The 20,872-nt window shown below is 39.6% G+C and overlaps 1 protein-coding gene across 5 annotated transcripts in view; it reads left to right on the top strand.

The window, feature by feature from the left end:
• Positions 1 to 5,852, top strand: part of LOC139763861 (N-acetyltaurine hydrolase) — a 29,618-nt gene extending 23,766 nt beyond the window's left edge. For all 5 annotated transcript variants that reach the window (XM_071690220.1, XM_071690251.1, XM_071690241.1 and 2 more), the window contains one exon: positions 5,098 to 5,852. In XM_071690220.1, the coding sequence (XP_071546321.1) occupies positions 5,098 to 5,235 (138 nt within the window). In that variant the 3' untranslated portion in view covers positions 5,236 to 5,852. The remainder of the gene's footprint in view (positions 1 to 5,097) is intronic.
• Positions 5,853 to 20,872: the final 15,020 nt, after the last annotated feature.

Here is a 20,872-nt window from a genome sequence, read left to right as displayed (position 1 = left end):
GTCTGGTAAGTAATTTCAGCATTTTTGTCATGTTTCTTTTGCATGTTTTGTACACTGATAATGTCATTTGTGAATTTGTATTAACTCGCTTAACTATATTAAATTAAACCTTACTGACTTAAATCTTTTAGCTGTATTGAAATATATTTTGTAGCTTGAATGATTCAAGAGGCCTAGATGATCCATCAGACTTAGGTGGCATGTGATGAAAAAGGGAGCTTTCTTAATTAGGGCACAGAAGTAAAGGGTGACACAAAAGTTCCTTCCAGTAAAAAAGTTGTTAGAGAAGTGTAGCAGTAATTACTTATTTGCACTGTATGGGGAGGGATTTTACACTTGGAGGGGCACATCTCTTGAACATTCTCTACTATCATACAATCTCTTGAATTTATGTATGCTGTCTGCTTTAACCATGTCCTCATTCAATCTATTCTATGCATCCACCACTCTTATACTTTAAAAGTATTTCTTTACATGCTTATTTAAAAGTTCCTTACTTAATTTCATGTAATGTTCTGTGGTTGCTCTATTCCTACATCTCTTTAAGAATTGTCCACTGTCCACATTGTCAATCTCTTTTGAAAACTTGTTGTGATCAAGTCACCCCTCAGTCTTCTCTCCTCCAAGATGGGTAGATTTTGAGCCTCAAGCCTTATCCTGTAGGTTAGCTTTCTTCATTCTAGCACTATCATTGTTGCCCTCCTCTGAACCTTCTCTGTGAGCTGCTGCTTTAGGTGCAGTGACCAAACATGAGACGTACATAAAAGTTTTGGCCTTTTGTAGGATATGAATAGCTTGCTAAATATTTCCATACCTTTATATTTGAAAGCTTTTCTGATATTTGCCGGCAAATGGGTCATCTCCTTAACTGTTATCATAATAAGGGAGTCTACAATAGGTTAAAATCATATTGAATTTGTCCTTCATTTTTTCCTATCTCCAATGCTTTACATTTATTTGGGTTGAATTTCACCAACTACTTTTCCGACTAACTTTGGAGTCTGTTTAGGTCCCCATGTAAGCTGATGCAGTTTTCCTCACTTTTCACTTCTGTTATGAGCTTTGCATCATCTGCAAACATATTCAGATAGGATTCCATACCTTCAGGCAATTCATTAATATAGATCAATTAGTTTTATGGTCCTATGGCACTCTGCTGATCATCTAAACCCTTCTGGAAAAGGCTTCTCTAACATGCACTCACAGAGATAACCTTCTGTCCATCACTGGAGTATCTGTGGACTGATGATCTCTTGGATCGGAGATAGCACACTGCAGGGTGAGTATATGTTTCCCATGACATTGAATTCACATAAAGGCCTTTTTCATTTGCCCAGTATCATTACTTTTCAGTTACTCAGGTTGTATTTTGTCAACCACTCACCTCCCCAACTTTGGAGTTTGTCTCTTTCCATTTCCTTCTGTGAGCTGATGCTATCCTCATCATTCTTTACTATTCTCTTGACTTTTGCATAATATGCAAACATATTCAGCAATAAGACCAATCCCTCTGGTGGGTCATATACATATACCATGAAGAGTGACAGTGCTAAGACTAAGCCTTGCAGCTCTATCTCACTTTAAGAAGGCTCCTTTGACATACGTCCTTTGTTCTCTTTCACAAAGAAAATTTTCTGTTGATCAAAGACATATAAAGATACTAGGGTGCAATTTGTGCTAACCAACCTAGAGTCATATAAGTCTGGCTCACAATGTGCAGGTTGTAATCTTACGACATAGACTGGCATTGCTGGACTAAAGATTAACTCAGTAAATATATTGCCATTAGTGACCTTAGAAAAACACCTTAATCATCAAGTTTAAAGAAAGTTATATTAGAGTCAAAAGAATGAACCACAATTTGTTTTTAATTATTGTCTCCTGATTTAAGAAAAACCAAAAGAAGTCCCAGGACTGTAGCTGTCATAATAAGTAAAATCTTCAGGATGGTCTACTGTTGGTGAATATATTATGAGGTTTCCTTTCAGTTGGTAAATCTTGCTTCAAGTGGATATGGCACTGAGATCTTTGTAGATATCACTTATTATCTAGTTTTGATTTATGAAGCTAATGATGGTAATAAAAGATCAGCAAATGTTTGTAGTTCATGAGTTTGATATTGATAGAAGAGTAGCTCATTTTTTGAAAAAATACTCTTTTGTATCAGAATTTTTATACTTTTATCATAGAGATTTTCTCCGAATTGTGTTCACTTTTTATGATAGTTATGATACTTAGAAAAGCAAATGGATTTGTATGTAGCATTTATGGATCTGGAGAAGGCATACGATAGAGTTGATAGAGATGCTCTGTGGAAGGTATTAAGAATATATGGTGTGGGAGGAAAGTTGTTAGAAGCAGTGAAAAGTTTTTATCGAGGATGTAAGGCATGTGTACGTGTAGGAAGAGAGGAAAGTGATTGGTTCTCAGTGAATGTAGGTTTGCGGCAGGGGTGTGTGATGTCTCCATGGTTGTTTAATTTGTTTATGGATGGGGTTGTTAGGGAGGTGAATGCAAGAGTTTTGGAAAGAGGGGCAAGTATGAAGTCTGTTGGGGATGAGAGAGCTTGGGAAGTGAGTCAGTTGTTGTTCGCTGATGATACAGCGCTGGTGGCTGATTCATGTGAGAAACTGCAGAAGCTGGTGACTGAGTTTGGAAAAGTGTGTGGAAGAAGAAAGTTAAGAGTAAATGTGAATAAGAGCAAGGTTATTAGCGACAGTAGGGTTGAGGGTCAAGTCAATTGGGAGGTGAGTTTGAATGGAGAAAAACTGGAGGAAGTGAAGTGTTTTAGATATCTGGGAGTGGATCTGGCAGCGGATGGAACCATGGAAGCGGAAGTGGATCATAGGGTGGGGGAGGGGGCAAAAATCCTGGGAGCCTTGAAGAATGTGTGGAAGTCGAGAACATTATCTCGGAAAGCAAAAATGGGTATGTTTGAAGGAATAGTGGTTCCAACAATGTTGTATGGTTGCGAGGCGTGGGCTATGGATAGAGTGGTGCGCAGGAGGATGGATGTGCTGGAAATGAGATGTTTGAGGACAATGTGTGGTGTGAGGTGGTTTGATCGAGTGAGTAACGTAAGGGTAAGAGAGATGTGTGGAAATAAAAAGAGCATGGTTGAGAGAGCAGAAGAGGGTGTTTTGAAGTGGTTTGGGCACATGGAGAGGATGAGTGAGGAAAGATTGACCAAGAGGATATATGTGTCGGAGGTGGAGGGAACAAGGAGAAGAGGGAGACCAAATTGGAGGTGGAAAGATGGAGTGAAAAAGATTTTGTGTGATCGGGGCCTGAACATGCAGGAGGGTGAAAGGAGGGCAAGGAATAGAGTGAATTGGAGCGATGTGGTATACCGGGGTTGACGTGCTGTCAGTGGATTGAAGCAGGGCATGTGAAGCGTCTTGGGTAAACCATGGAAAGCTGTGTAGGTATGTATATTTGCGTGTGTGGACGTATGTATATACATGTGTATGGGGGGGGTTGGGCCATTTCTTTCGTCTGTTTCCTTGCGCTACCTCGCAAACGCGGGAGACAGCGACAAATTATAAAAAAAAAAAAAAAAAAAAAAAAATGATATTGGTATAAGAGATGGAAGGAAAAGGACTTATAAATGGCTTCCCAGTATGGTTTAGATGATGCCTGTTTAAGTGAGAGTTCTTTTGTTCACTGAAACCTTAAAACCAGGGTGAGCTTCAGCATAGTTATAATATTGGTATAAGAGATGGAAGGAAAAGGACTTATAAATGGCTTCCCAGTATGGTTTAGACGATGCCTGTTTAAGTGAGAGTTCTTTTGTTCACTGAAACCTTAAAACCAGGGTGAGCTTCAGCTTTCCTGCCTTAAGGAAGGAGCATCAAGAACTGAGCTGTCAAGGATTGCTTTTGATCCATCGGTTCCTCCTAATAATACAGATGGGAAGGATCTGCAGCACCTTGATCCTGCTCTTCCGGAACATCATCTAACTGCCATCTCCTAACTTATTTCTAACTATGCTATCAGCAATCTGATCTTCAATCTTCCTCTTATAGTGTCCATACACTTTTTCCAATTAACAACTTCTTTCACTATCAACATGTAGATAGGTCGGCTTGTCGACAGACAAACAAACATCCCAGCACAACAACAACACCTGTGGATAGACCTTCCCTCACTTCACACTACTAACTGGCAATAGAAAAAAAAAAAAAGTCATCTGTGTGTGACGAATAGGAGATTTGAGGGTAATCTTTCACCCCAGCCCTCAGGTTATAATGTGAAATATACCCAAAAACCTCATCCAAAAATAAGAGACAGTACTAACTTCCTAAAGCTTATTCTTTCGCATATCCAATGATAATTGTTAGTAGAGTTGAATAATGTGCATAAGACAAAAAAACAAATGGGAATATCACTGAAGGGGGCAAGTGGAGAGGTAATAACAGGTAGTGATGAAGTGAGGAGATGAAGTTAGTATTTTGAAAGTTTGTTGAATGTGTTTGATGATAGGGTGGCAGATATAGGATGTCTTAGTTGGGTTGGTGTGTAAAGTGAGAGGGTCAGGGAGAATGGTTAGGTTAAGAGACAAAGAGGTAGTGAAAACTTTGCGGAAAATGAAATCCGGCAAGGTAGCAGGTTTGGATGGTATTACAGTGGAATTTAATGAAAAAGGGGGTGACTGTGTCGTTGATTGTTTGGTAAGGATATTCATTGTATGTTTGGATCATGGTGAAGTGCCTGAGGATTGGTGGAATGCATGCATAATGCCACTGTACAAAGGTAAAGGGGATAGACGTGAGGGCTCAAACTACAGAGGCATAAGTTTGTTGAGTATTCCTGGGAAATTATGTGGGAGGGGTATTGTTTGAGAGGAAGAGGGCATTACAGAGCATAAGATTAGAGAAGAGCTGTGTGGCTTCTTCAGTTAATCAGATTTTTCAAGAATCTTGATACTTAACACACAAAAAAGGCCTTTGGTGATATAATCACCCAATCTGTTTTGCCTATCCAACGATGATTATTGTTAAGTCATTTTGCTCTTTACTTTACTGTCTTCAACTTAGTTTTAATCATGAAACAGTTGTTTAGTTCACAAATTGTCAAGTTTTAATTTTTTTTCAACAGCAGACATTCGGTGGCCATGGATATAGTCACATATTTAAGACTGTTGTTCCCAAAATGCTAAACCGTGGATTAAACCAAGAAGCTGTTGATAGGATCCTCATCTCCAACCCAAGCAACTGGCTGACTTTCTCCAAATGAAGTGCAGATCAAGTCACCAGTGGACCAGATAAACCTATGTACATTTATGGGGATTTATTGATATCCAGGGTCTTGTATTTTGCTTCCATATTCATTGATTGAGGTATCAAGTATCTTAAGTTTAGTTCTTTTATTTTTTTTCTCAAACTAAGTATAGGATAGAATGCTTCATTTATTAGATATAGCTCTGCTAATGATTTATTGCTTTTAGTTTAAGGAATTTTTCAATGCATAACCATTAAGAACTTGGGAGCTTTGTGCCTCATGAAAACTTACTGTGAAAGATAAAATAGGAATTCAACAGCCCTGTTGTAAACAACTGCTCACCCACCTACAACTGAAAACTAGGATTCATGTACCAAGTAATTGTGAATGTCCCACCCATGATTGACATAATCTAAGCCAGTTACGAGTTAATAACTGCAGTAATAACAAAGCCCATTTGATAAGACACTCACCCAACTATAGCATAACAGCCAACTCCTCAGTTTCACTCATATTTTCAAGGCAGGGCAAGTATACCTGTGTCATGAAAATTAAAAATGAGAAATGGAGACTGTTACTTTGATGCATGTGGTAGATATTCTGTAAATTATAATAAATGTATGTAAGGGTAAGAGCCTGTTAATTTCACATATGTAAATCTTTAATTTACAAAGTTTTACAGCCTGCAAGCATTTTAATTCTTACAAGAGGTTAATTCTTGTTTGGTGAAGTTTGTAAGTTCTTTAACCCTTTCACTGTGCCAGACCACATTTGTGGCCAGCCATAATACAACGTGCCATGCACTTTTATTTTTATAAAACTTTATGCCAACATTTAAGTTCCCGGCTGATTCATGCTTTCACATCTTATCTGTAGATATCTTTAACAACCAATTGTACAGATGGAAAAAATATCACATATTACAGTCCCCCACAATTCATCAAAGTGTAATTGCCCTTTCACTGTACTAAGCCACATTTGTTGCCATAAGCAGTGCAGTGTACTGAGCTACATTTATGTCTCAGAACCTTCACACATTCACTTGAATCTCAACTGATTTATGACTCGCATCTTATTGATTGATGTCACTACTGTAGCAGCGTAATAACACAGCTAGAAATATTATCATTCATTGCAGTCACCTATAAATCATCAAAGAAAGTGCACATGCATCACCATAGGAGAAAGCCAGATTTATGCATAAACTACTGGTCAATTTTACCATAAAAGAAGCAATTTCTCTTGTATTATTGTTTATATTTTTGAAGAAAATGAGAAAATTTTCTCATTCTTACGTGTAAACAGTGTTTTGTGTAAATGATGAGTAAATATGTAGATAACTGTAATGCTCACTAAACAGAGAAAATGCCTATAGTATGTAAGGATGCATAAAATCACACATGGTAAAATATTTATTTTGAAATGCATTTAGGTGTTTGTTGAATGAAATCACACCTAAATAAAAAATAAGAATATATTTTCATAAATAAGGACTCATACTACAATCCACATCCTACCTCCATTCTTACTACATAGATGAAAGTATTCGCTTCATTGCTATATGATACAAAGATCCTGTATTTTGTAAGGGAAAAAGTTTGTTTTTTCACACTGGGGATTATCATTTCAGAAGTCTTTTGCAATAAAAGAGCATGATAACTGAGTCAGTTGTTGTTCGCTGATGATGCAGCGCTGGTGGCTGATTCGGGTGAGAAACTGCAGAAGCTGGTGACTGAGTTTGGTAAAGTTTGTGAAAGAAGAAAGCCGAGAGTAAATGTGAATAAGAGCAAGGTTATTGTGTACAGTAGGGTTGAGGGACAAGTGAATTGGGAGGTAAGTTTGAATGGAGAAAAATTGGAGGAAGTGAAGTGTTTTAGATATCTGGGAATGGATTTGGCAGCGGATGGAACCATGGAAGCCGAAGTGAATCATAGGGTGGGGGAGGGGGCGAAAGTTCTGGGAGCGTTGAAGAATGTGTGGAAGTCGAGAACATTATCTCAGAAAGCAAAAATGGGTATGTTTGAAGGAATAGCGGTTCCAACAATGTTATATGGTTGCAAGGCGTGGGCTATAGATAGAGTTGTGCAAAGGAGGGTGGATGTGCTAGAAATGAGATGTTTGAGGACAATATGTGGTATGAGGTGGTTTGATCGAGTAAGTAATAATAGGGTAAGAGAGATGTGTGGTAATAAAAAGAGTGTGGTTGAGAGAGCAGAAGAGGGTGTTTTGAAATGGTTTGGTCACATGGGAGAGAATGAGTGAGGAAAGGTTGACCAAGAGGATATATGTGTCAGAAGTGGAGGGAACGAGGAGAAGTGGAAGACCAAATTGGAGGTGGAAAGATGGAGTGAAAAAGATTTTGAGTGATCGGGGCCTGAACATGCAGGAGGGTGAAAGCCGTGCAAGGAATAGAGTGAATTGGAACGATGTGGTATACCAGGGTCGACGTGCTGTCAATGGATTGAACCAGGGCATGTGAAGCGCCTGGGGTAAACCATGGAAAGTTCTGTGAGGCCTGGATGTGGAAAGGGAGCTGTGATTTCGGTGCATTATACATGACAGTTAGAGACTGAGTGTGAACGAATGTGGCCTTTGTTGTCCTTTCCTAGCGCTACCCCGCGCACATGCGGGGGAGGGGGGGGTTATTTAATGTGTGGCGGGGTGGCGATGGGAATGAATAAAGGCAGACAGTATGAATTATGTACATGTGTATATATGTATATGTCTGTGTGTATATATATGTATACGTTGAGATGTATAGGTATGTATATTTGCGTGTGTGGACGTGTATGTATATACATGTGTATGTGGGAGGGTTGGGCCATTCTTTCGTCTGTTTCCTTGAGCTACCTCGCTAACGCGGAAGACAGCGACAAAGCAAAAAAAAAAAAAAATATATATATATATATATATATATATATATATATATATATATATATATATATATATATAATAAACAAGTGCATAAATACACATATATACTCCGCATGGAAGTGGTAACACTGCATGCGAGAAGACCCCCTTGGCCAGGCTCTGTATCATTGTCAATGGGTAGAAAGGAATACAGTTTTATTGATGATCTTCCTGCTTCAAAGAAGTATTACTCCTTTGCTTCTGCGTGGTATATATAATCCTAGAACCCCTTTTATGGGACTCCTGCAGATTCTTGGCAGCGTTCTACGCAGGAGGGTAAACTGGGCCACGGCCTATGAAAGGGGAGTGCAGGGGTACATCGTTTTCGGGCCCGGGCGTCCAAAAGGGGGCCCGGGAATTGATAGATACCTATATCTATCATGGAGGGAGAATAGGAACATACGGCCTCATAGGCAGAAAATCAACTGAGCGCTCCATTCCAACCCTCTCATCTTCCATACGCTTCTTGGCCTTACAGCTCATGGCATAAAATCGTAGTTGATAAAAACAGGATGACTAATGGAGAAAGGAAGGGGACCCGAAAGAATAATTTGTACCGCTAGATAAAATCCCTCTCAGAGGCCCTGAGCTGGGCTCCTTTGAGGTGAAACTCTTGGTCAACGTTATATTCTCGTAGGCTACAAGAAAACCGTCAAAAGTGCATCCTTGGGTTCAGCGTTACCAATTGCAGGCGGACTCCTGTTACACAATTTATTGTTTACTATTACCCCAGAGCTTGCAAAAACATCTTCAGTTTTGTTGGCTTACGCTTCGGTATTGCTTTATCCATAGCTAGAGCCTAAAGGATAATATGTAAGCATTATCTATATGAAGTGTCTGAAAAGAGAACAGACCAGTAAATCTAAAATTAATATTTCAAAAACAAAATGGAATTTCAAAATGCTCCGAGTGATAAAAAGGAAAATTAAAGCTCTCTGACTTTTTTTTTTTTTTTGCTTTGTCGCTGTCTCCCGCGTTTGACATATGGAAAAAAGAATCTTTCATATTACTTCAAACGAGGCGATGTATAAGTTATCAGAGGCTACATTTCAGTGATAAGATCAATATCCAACCATTCACATGTAAATATCCCAACACTAAAACATACTTTCAGAACAACTGGACAATCCTAATCTAAATCCGGCAAACTTATTTTAGAACACAATAACTCCGTAGATACCTCATTGTTGCCTATGCTGGGTTTATTCCTGTGAGACAGGAGAGACTCTACTATTACCATCATTTCACTTACTGAGGCGTTACTGCCTAACCTAGAGATTACGCCTTGCCCAGTGATTATGTATTGTCGAGAAAGGTTTAATTTGAGATTGTATAAAGGTGAACTTGTAATATGCGAAGACCAAAAATTCGTTGCAGAACGGAGGGAGGTAAGGATAGGTGACATAAACTGTTTTTTTTTGACAGTTATCGACTTTTAGATTTGCTACAAATAACTATTTTTTGAGGACGTAAATGTTTATTTAATTATTCTATTCCTTTCACATACATTTTAAAGCTACAATGATGATGAGTAATTCAGCCATTGTCTTACTCCTGGTACACAATAAACGACTGCAGCTATCCAGGAAAAACGTCCTTAAACTTGATATAAAGAAGAGATGTCCGTTTTGTCCTTAAACCTGATATTAAGATGAGATGTCCTTTTTGCTTTCACAACTACGCAAACGTTAAAGTAAGGATAGGAACCCTCGCAACAAGGTACACCATCGTTTACGGAGTTAGTACTTTTCCTAGTAAACAGAATAAGAAAATGAATTTCATCACAAAGAGTGGTTGGTGATTTCACCGACGAACATATCAATTTGCCTATTTTCTTACCTATATACATACACACCCATGAAAATAAAAGGAAAACATTGTTTTGTCTATTTTATCGGTTTAAGCGATTTTTGGTGGGGAAGATAATGCTTTTGTTAAATGTGAATTCTGTGAAGTCTTGACGAGAATTCAACTAATTCGGGTATAAAGGGCTATAGCTAGCAACCTTAAAACAAGCAAATATGGCGTGTACACATCTTCAAAAAAAGTGTCGTCTTAACAATGCTTATTGAGAAATTTTCCTTTACTTCTTGTTTATAGAACATTGTGTTGTCCAGACACTGTCTGTACAACAAAGAATTAGAATAAGAAGGACGAGGACAAAAATATCTTTTTCTTGCATACTTCTTGAAGACTTTAACTGGAATATTAGAATATCATGAATTAATTGTAATATTAATGTCAAATATACCTACGTCATTTACAGTGTGTATTCATTCATGATATTTGTGAAATCTGTGTCTTATTTAAGACATTTCCCATGTGTAGTTGCAAGGACTTGCCACAGCAATAACATGCTTTTAGAAGACACTTTACTAGCCAATCAAATGACGTGAAATACATTCTCATTTGATATTATTTAAAACTGCAGGATTGGAGAAAATGTAAGCAAAGAAGCGAGTGGGAAGATAAGATTATGATAAATAAAACACATTAATAAATATGGTATGGCTCGCGTCACTTGCAGCCATCCAACGATCGGGAACCTTTCCCTGGGTCAAAGTCATTCAATAGCCACCAACAGAAAGATCCCTCAGAAATAGAATCAGATAAGTGTTAAAACTACTTTATATTTGATATTGCTCCTAGATCTACTGAGCCGCTGATTACCAATCGAAAAACATGACGTTCTGGGAAGTGTACAACCTTCATGCGGTGTTCGTGATCGTACTCACTTAGCACTAGTGTCATTTGTTTCACAGGTCAGATATTTTGCTCGACATCAAGCAGCCCCAACTGTCTTGATGTTTCAACTGGCATGGTTATACAATCAAATATAACAGATCATGAGATGAATACTACCACACCGAATGTATGATACATATAATGTAAATCTATTTCAGGGGTATCCTATTAATAAGCTGTTGGTAGGGCCATACAAAGAAATTTACAAACATGATAATATGTGGCACCCAGAGGTAACGCAAAAGAATTGTTAAAAAGATTAGGTGGGACATTCCAAGGAATAGCTTAGAAGATGGCAGAATTTTACAGTAGAATATTCTAATGATATCCCACTGATTTCAAGTTGGTACAACAACTATGATATATTGCATTTCAAAACTTAACGGACCACCACAGGGTTTACCCTATCGTTTCATTCTAGAGCAAAGCAACAGGGTATCCTCCCATGATAATATGCATGATATAACATTCCAAAGTATTCTAAACCACACACAGGAACCTCTCTGCCAAAGCGATCTTATCTTACACAGAGGAGGTTAGGGTAATCTAATCGTATGAGATAATACTTCAAGTGACAGAATAAGCTTAACTCGCGCCGCATGTTTTCTTACAGCAAGGTGGACAGGTCTTTCCTCAGTTCATGGATGACCAGCAACAATATATATTGCTACGAAAACCGAAAAAAAACTATAATAAGTTTGCGATGTGAATTCGAACCGCGTTGATAAGTTTAAGGTAAACAGTCAACTGAGGGTGATTAACTACTAAAAGAAAAATTGTTAAAGTCATAACCTTTAAAAGTCTAAGACTCTTGTTTCCATAGTATGTTACAAGTGGAAGAATGAATTTGACAACTATAAGTACGGAAACGAAAAAATTCCTCATGAGAAGTTGAGATGTAAATTCTCTTTGCGGTAATATATCTAGAGGACTGGTCACACTAATAACTAGCTGTTCATAAAAAAAATTATCAAAGTATTTGAACATCTCATGTTCTTATCCATATTATACATTACATGTGGAATAAACGAATTTTACTAATTCTTTGAAAGGTTGATACTTGGGTTTGAATTTAAGCCTATCCGTTCCCAAGGTCGTGCCGTCAATGTAGTTATATAGCCACCATGGGAAAAACACCTGACTATCTTCTTCAGTTGTTCAGATAAGGGATCTAGGAACACTACATGTTCTCATTACGGCTGCTACACCTGGTCTATGCCCGTAGTATCAAATGAGGAAGAAAATCAATCAGCTGGTGTGGTTGTTGCATGTGTGGTTTACCCGTTTGTGCATACAGCCAGTTTCACTCCAGTGTGCCTCATCTCCTACCATCTCTTTCATCATAGTATCCCTTGGAGTTTTTATTGCCTTCTATATCTATGATTTATTCATTTCTTCCCATTTGTTTTCTAGCCACCAAAGTACAACAGATATTTCGTCTCACCTCAGGCTTTCGTCTAACAAATTAATCGCTCTCTCTTTCAATTAACACCTCATCATCGATATAATCAAGACTGTTTTGGAAATGGGAGGTTGTAGCCATTCCCCTTTTCCATCTCATTGCCTACATGGATAAGCGTATGTCTGTCTTCTCACGATGCTCTCTTACTTCTGTTATAGTGTATACTTCCTGACGGTGATTCTTTGGTAAGGATGTATCCTTATTATGTGGACTTAATAAATAATAGTTAATCTGATTCTTCTATATCTCTCCTAATTAAGTGTTTTGGTGTCCGGTCGGATATTGTGTTAACTTTTCATTCCCTCTCAAACGTAGCTTCCTGTTATCTACCTTCTGCAGGGAAATGGTTTACAACTACCCACAGTATACGATGATTAGTTAATAACAAATTCCCATCTTTGATCTGATGTCTGCAGACTACTAAGCGTCCTGACTGTTGTTCTCCATTATAATGTGTCCTCAGTGCTGTATACCTACTGGCCACCAGCACGACTGTGAGAGTTCTTATCTTAAGAACCTTCAACGTTGAATAAGTACTTGAGCCAGTAGATTGACAAATACTTCTAGAGAAATAATTTTGTCATTCACTTGGGATTTCTTTGCTGTGCAGTCTTGTTGACCTCCCATTTTCCTTCCAGACACTCTCTCCCGTACATCAGCGTAAGACTTGGGCGGATGTATGACTGTGGTAAGATGATGCCATACTTCTTCTCACATCACAATATGGCATTCCATTTAGCGGGAAATAAGGCGCATGACCTCAGGGCTTTTCTTCAGCTGCCAACCATTAACGTTGCTATACGGTGAGAGGTCTTGGACAAACTATGGAAATAATAACTGTAAAAGCGACCAAAATGATCACATTTTCTTGATAAGCTAACTTAGAGAGACGAAAAATAAAATAACAACTGCTTTTTTCCTCGTCAGAAACTACAGTGATGGACACTACGTGTGATATGAGGAATGTACTCAAACTCCACATTCGTGGCGCTGGGCATAATGACGAGAAAAGCATGGGTTGCTGAAGCCTCAGCTCCCCCTGGGAGACAAAGTGAGGGAGTAAATGAAAGAATGCTGGCGTTGGAGAAACTCCTTAATCGCAAGACAACACAGAGTCGGAGTTAAGAGGCTGTGCATGACAACCTTAATGGATGTCCCTAAAATGAGTGAGTTCTGCTTTAGATAAAAGAGAAGGATGGGTGGATTGTGTACATCTATTGGAATAGCATCTGACACTGCACCACACAGGACGCTGGTAATAAGCTAGGTCTTCAGGCAAGAATAAAGGCTGAAGCTCCTTGGAAGGATAGATAATAACCTAGCCGAAGGGAACGAAGAATCCCTGTCAGTAGTGTCCCGCAGAGGTCAGTCCTGGAACCATTTCTCTTCTTGATCTATGTAAATGACCAGCCAGAAGGACTGGAATCACACTTGAATATGTTTACTGATGATGCCAAGGTTGTGAGAGAGGTAAAGCGTGAAGACTGCACGATCGTGCAAAGGGACCTAGACAAACACCACAAATTATTTCGTACATTGTTGACGGAATTCATCCTGAGTAAATGCAAACTAATGAATATAAGTCAAAAGCAAAGCAGACCAAGTTATCAATATGATCTAGAAGGAAATAAGATCCAGGAATCTATGTGTGAGGGAGACTTGGAAATTGACACTGTACCTAACCATTCGCTAGAACCCCATCTTAGAAGGATGGCAGTGGGAGCAAAGCATTTGCAAGCAAATATGAAAAATTATTTTTGATATACGGAGGGGGAAATATTCGTACGCTTCACGGGTTTGGTCATTGCTTATATACTTATATAACTTATATACTTGAAACGACACTTAACATCCACCATGTGTACTATTTAAGGTTACATAATGCTGGCCAGCGAAAACCTCTCAGTACTCGAACTGGCATTTCCTGTTCCACAGACGGACACTTATCATTTCATATCAGTGATCAGATACTCTATAGCCTTAATGCGTCGCGCGTCTGCCCCTATAGATTGAAAGATCTCATACAGGTAAGAGATTATGTAGTTGTATATATTTGGCATTATGTGGGTCATTCTGTACTTTACATATCATTAAACACATCAATTTCCTAGTATATAGGCTCCTGGGTTGTTAGGCCGCCCTTTACCAGGCTTCTAGTTATCTGAGCAATTGGACGTGGGAAAAAGCTTTTTTTTCCTATAAGAGTGTTACCGTCACACGTATGAATGCTAAGATTATAAATACCTTCAAAAGTCGTTCAGACAAATATTTTGTAAATTCAGGAATACTTTGAGAAAAACGCCAGTAATAAACGTATAAACGACAGCGTTAACAGGGACACTAGATGGCTAATGTGCAGCAGCGGGAAGTCGTTGGTAGCTTAAAAAAGTACTGAGCGGAATTAATTTTTTGTTAAATTTTTTTCCAGACAACCCGGTCGTGAGCCACTCATGCCTCCTGTTGTCTGTCTTTCTCATGTAAACTATAGGCAGCGTCTTAAATTAATGTCGCCAGTGTCAAGTTATGGCCATTAATTGAAGAATCTTGAACTTTCTGCAGGTGTTCAAATCTATCTTCATGATGTATGGATTCCAGGATGATTATCAGACTGCCAAAAGTAGGTCTTTATACCTTTCATATATAATTTCTTCAATGAATACTGTATTTTTTTTTCTTTTATTTTTATTTTTTTTTTTTTTTTAGCCCAGCACACTTACAACTGCAATGGAATCATTTGTTAACCTTCCAGTCTCTTTAAGATTTTGGTTACCACCTTCCGGAGCACAAAACAGCTAAAGTTATACTGGCAATGACGAAGCTAGGCGTAATATTTTATGGACGACCTGGAGCTATATTATATGTCTCAGGCTCTGCAGGCTCATGAACGGTCTCCCGTGTTAGCGAGGTAGCGCAAGAAAACAGACGAAAGAATGGCCCAACCCACCCACATACGCATGTATATACATACGAACAAAGTGCCTATGAACGCGCACCTTCACAGAACATACAAACCTCCAACAGCCAGGATCGAACCCGAGACCTCTGACCATATACATAACACACCCATTATATATATATATATATATATATATATATATATATATATATATATATATATATATATATATATATATATAGTGAAGATTCGAGCATCGTTTTCAAGCCAATGACTGTGTCGTTGGGCGGGGCCAAGCAAGTCCCCGTAGCCTATCTGTGACGGATGGGCGCTATATAAGATGATGTCTCACAAGTCTACTACCACTTCCCATACGAAAACCCTGACAATGAAAGTGTTAGTCTGTGCCTTGTTGTTTATAGCCCTCATCCGCGATGGTAAGTTATGGATCTTTTTTTGGCAACGTTTGAATGTATGTAGTTGACTTAATGCCTAGCCAGAACTAAGGTCATTTAACCTGAATACAGTAAATTAGTTGGACAAAATGACCGCTTACGTTACCAGCTCTGCTTACGTATCTTGGTTATGGTTGTTGTGATGGAGCTTCCCTTCACACACACACACACACACACACACACACATTTAGATTTCTACGGGATAAAGAGCTCCGTTTTAGAAAAAGAAGGCCGGATGGATTGCTTGTGTCTGGACTGTCAGTAAGTATTTGGCAAAAGGCAGCAAAGAAAATTTAGTCTTAGGATAGGAATGGGGGGGGGGGGAGACTTCGGTGAACAGAGGACTATATTAGCAGAGAGGAACAAAAACCAATGTCAGGGTTGCCTTTTCGAAATGGGCTGAAGTCTACTGGTGTGCCGCAGACCTCTGTCCCAGGGCCATTGCTCTTCTTGGCGTTATATCACTATTTTTCCTGTGAGTAACTCTTCCATATTTACGTTAGTATTATTCATCCAAGTATGGAGGGCTGCACAAACGAATTGGGTGGCATCTCCTTTACCCATCCTTTGCGAGAATGAAATGTTCAACCACTGCTCTCTTCAACAACCGTCCCCTTCTGCGTTGCCTTGATGTTGCTGCTTGCTCTGCTTTACAGGTATTATTTCAACCATTGCTTTTGTGAGGAGTCTGTAAGTGTCGCATTCACTAAGGCTTGGACCCGTGGCACGCGACTGGCTGTCGCTTCCAATACGTACTTAATGTGCATAGACCATCCTTGTGAGGATCAACTCTTATTATGCCTTCTTTCTCCGCATAGCGAAGCTGTGCAAGTCTCTTGCTCCAGATGTCATTTACTGATGCGATTCCATGAAGTCTTGCACATTCTACCCGACGGCGAACTTGACATTGTCGTGGAATCAGTCTCACAAGCCACCTGGAACTAGCTTCATGTGATCTTGACAAACCACTTACGTCATAGCCACCCGAAAACTGGTAGATGTCCACAACTTTCACATGAGAGGTCCACCAAAGGCTCACCTTATTGACCTGCCTGCCACGCCTTCACCGTTTATGTCCGCTGACGTGGGTTACCTCAGTTGGCTCTCAAATAGACTCGCACCAGTCGCCTGAATCAGTGATTCGGTCAATAACTCAACCGGTACACTTGCCTCAAAACGAGAGACAGCTCTACCCCTGATGCCTGGGCGCGTCTTGGCCAAGTGACTCCTGGCTTATCACCTATTCCCCAAAAGGAAACCCGTGGAGGTCTCACTTCCTTCAGCAGCATCTGTGGGTGACTAACTCCTTTCGTTGACTTGAGCCCATTGTGTCATCGACAATCCCTGCTTTCTACAGCAGTTTCTACGGTACCTCCGCTATCCCTCTCTCCCTTAGATTATCAAGAGAGACCCGGCATCCTTTACTTACTTCCCGAGCTACAGAACTTCAGCAAGCCGCCTCCTCCCTGTTGTACCGGCAGCAAAGCGAGAGGACTCAGTTGCTCCTCCCTTTTGCTGCACAACCTCGGGACCTCGAAACACCCCCTCTCCTGCACCTGCACCACGAGACCCAAGAAACGACGGTCTTTTCTCACGTGAAGCCTAACTCATCTCAGGTACCTCCTTCAGGGACACGGAAACCTTACCTTCATCACCTTACCTCGACTAATTTTACTTCTCACTTAATCCTGCAGCGGTTGTATGATCTTTCCCTGAGCAATACTTATGTAGTTAACCAACTGTGCTGTTACCGGCGTTTCCTTAACTCTCCTCTCTCTCTCTCTCTCTCTCTCTCTCTCTCTCTCTCTCTCTCTCTCTCTCTCTCTCTCTCTCTCTCTCTCTCATCACACAAAAAAGTTAAAACTCTTAAGAACATCCGCTAAAGGCCTGCAAGCACCTAAGGAGGTCTGGTTAATCTCTTCATTTACACAATGGACTCAATGTTTCACCCGAGATGGCCATAAATGTTATATTTTCCTATTACCATGTCTGTTACAATAAATAAAGGAAATGTTGACGACTAATGCAACTTTAAATCCGATCATTACTTTACCTAGCCTTGTCTTATAGTCGTTATGATCTTCCCGCTTCTTTCATCTTGTCCTGTTCTGTTTACACTTCTTGTTGGCAGGTGAGGCGTTGCACTGTTTCGTAGGAGCTTCGGCAGCTGGTTCTGCAGTCACTCTTCCGCCCTTCCCATGTGGCAATGCGTCCTGCGAAAAAAATCATGTTGGTAAGTGGCGTGTGTTACGTTGGGAGTTGTGTTGAAACATAGTAATATATTCTGAAGGCTCTCCAGTGTAGATTACTTCTGCTCAGATGTACCAAAGTTGTCTTTTATGTAAAAAAGATGGGACACTCCAAACCAGCAGGTCCCCTTTGTCCAAAAGTATGTCAAATTCTTCATGCCGGTGATTCAGTGTCATTCCTTTCAGATCATGTTGATGCAGTCATACGAAAATGCGCAGATGGCCATTATAAGGATGGATGTAACAGTAACACAATTCTGTCCGTGACGAACACTGTGTGTTTCTGTAACACAGACCTCTGCAACAGCTCCAACCTCCTCGCCGTCTGCCTGCCTCTCTTTGTTCTGTCATACATCCTGCGCCAATTCCTCTAAGACATCGTGGATCCGCAAAGCAACGCTAGCTTCAGCCTTCATACTAAACCAGTTCCTCTAGACATCCTCGATCTGCAAACACCAATACCCCTGAGCTTCACTCTAAATCAGCCTCTCTAAACATCTTAGATATGCAAGCACCAATAGCCCTGATCTTCATCCAACACCAGCTTGTCTAAACTTTTTGGATCACCGTTAACCCTCGCCTTTACCCTACACCAACCAGCTCCTCTAAATCCTAGGTCCTGAAAGGCTTCCATCCTTGACCTTTATCTTTTATCAGTGCCTTTCGACGTCCCAAGTCATCAACCTTCACCATCCCTATCCTTCTCCAGTTCCGTAGACACAGTGGGTCTTCAGCCACAACTAACTCAAGCCTCTAACGTCCAGTAACTTAAGACATTCTGGGTTTTTACACACTTCTAATCTTGTCCATCTCACGCTAGATCTAACGAGCACCCTTTCCTTTTTCCTTTGAAAATTTCTACACAACAGCGTAAGGCTGGAGTACAATGTTATGCTATTAGAGAAACTGGTAAAACACTGACATGTGTGATGGTCATACATTTTGATAGCAACGCTTTTTTTTTTTGTCGTACAATGTTCTGACATCTGGAGTTTGTGTTTTTTTGTTAACAAGAAACAGAATGAAAATTAAATTTTTTGATAAGAAGAATGTTTATGAAATGCCGTTGTTGTGTAGTTCACACGACGTTCACTCAGCTCCTAATATCTAATGTTGTACTGGAAATTCATCTCACCGTTGTCCATTACTCTGTTCCTCTATGCAACGTGTAGTCTTTATCATGTCTTATGCTCCGTAGGATACATGCATTATGAGAGTATATTTGGGCTTTAACTCCTGACGAAGGTGGTAACGGTTTTTCAGCTTGTGGATGTAGCTTGACGTTAACGGCCTTAGTTGATAGACCTAAAGCCCAACCAACCAGCTAATCACAATTATACAAATCGTTCTTTCATCATTCAAAACATGTTAAGCGATCAACCTAACCCAAGCCCAACTAAAACTAACATTGTTAGTTCCACTCTCATAGGGAGCGGTTACACGAAAACGTTTCCGTTCCTACTGATCAATATGACACCTTTATTTCCCACGGCAAGCTGGCACGACTTTTACCAGCATAACACAGCTGAGGAAATTAACTGTGACTTAGTTCGGACCATCCAACGATTCTTACCACCGGCTCAAGGGTTCTAATAACACGGTATAGTTTGATGCTTAATGATTCTTTACTCGTGGGGCCCTCCTAATCTTCTGAATCATCTTTACTCTTAAATAACTTAAACTTCTGTATACTATTGGCATTCACAGTCTTCTCACTTATGCATTTCCGTTCATCCACTATGAGACTATGAATACTTTAAACATATAAATCTTTCGCTGGAAGAATGAGTCCAGTTTCAGAAAGTGACTCACCATAGACGTCGGCACTTCTTTCACCGAACTTGACAGTTAGGCAGGCTAGGAAACATTTGTTAATGGACCAAACTCGTACACTCCTCTCAGTTAGTGGAGAGATCCTAGGAAAAGATAGTGGTAGAATAGTTGATTTCCATTTATACAATCGGTACTTTTGAGTCTACAATCTAACAAACACTTAAGTTACATATTCTGTTTCTTTCTGTCTTCTTCCTGTATTGCATACTAAGATGAACTCTAAATATGAAAAAAGACCGCCTTACCTACCAACAGACAGGCTTACTTTTCAATGAACAAAGTACATTAACATAACAGTATCCTCGTCAGTGAACTGAGACCTAACGCTGCCTAACCAAATAACTAACGCCCATATTCCTTACCGAACAATTCTTAACGTATGTACAAATTGAGCTATGGGCGGCGGGAGTCATACTCGGCTCTCTGACGACTATCAGTAGCATTTTTATACACATACCCCAGTCAACCAAATGAGTTCAGGCCTATATCTTTAACAAACTGTCAACGCAAAAGCTTTGAAAGGATGAATTCAATAATTTTCAACATAAGAATCGAAAACCCTTCATCTCCGAGCATACATGTTCAAAAAAATGTTCATTGGATCACATGCTTAAATTCCATACCTAATAAAAAAAAAAAAACACCACCTTCCTTGATCTCAGAGATGCCTTAAGATCACGTGTGTAGCTTTCTTTTGAATGTTTTTGAAGTCCTTCTATGCATGTGCTTTTCCTAGTTCCCTAGGCATACCATTGAATAATGTTCTGTCTTCGTTGCTGGACATTCATGTTTTCATTCAGAACCGTTTTAGTGTATTTCCCGGTATTACTTTAATGTTATAATTCCTGATCTATATTATTGGCATGGGGAGGCTCACACAGTAGAATTTGAAGGATTTAACATTATGGAGTTTTGGTTAAGATTTACTACAGGCTTGCATATATACATATTCTGTGTTCTATTTTCTTGGGGAGATGCCTCCATTTATCATCATGCAGAGGCTCAGGGCGACAAGACTTTCGTTTCTTTTTTTTTTCTGCTCCCGAACCGGCAATAGCAACTCTCCAAGTAGTCGTACATGATTTAATAAATATACTTG

This window comes from Panulirus ornatus, chromosome 3 (genome assembly GCF_036320965.1).
Source record: "Panulirus ornatus isolate Po-2019 chromosome 3, ASM3632096v1, whole genome shotgun sequence".
NCBI classification, from domain to species: Eukaryota; Metazoa; Arthropoda; class Malacostraca; order Decapoda; family Palinuridae; genus Panulirus; species Panulirus ornatus.
Note: the sequence above shows the minus strand (reverse complement) of the source record. Positions and strands in the feature narration are given on the sequence as shown.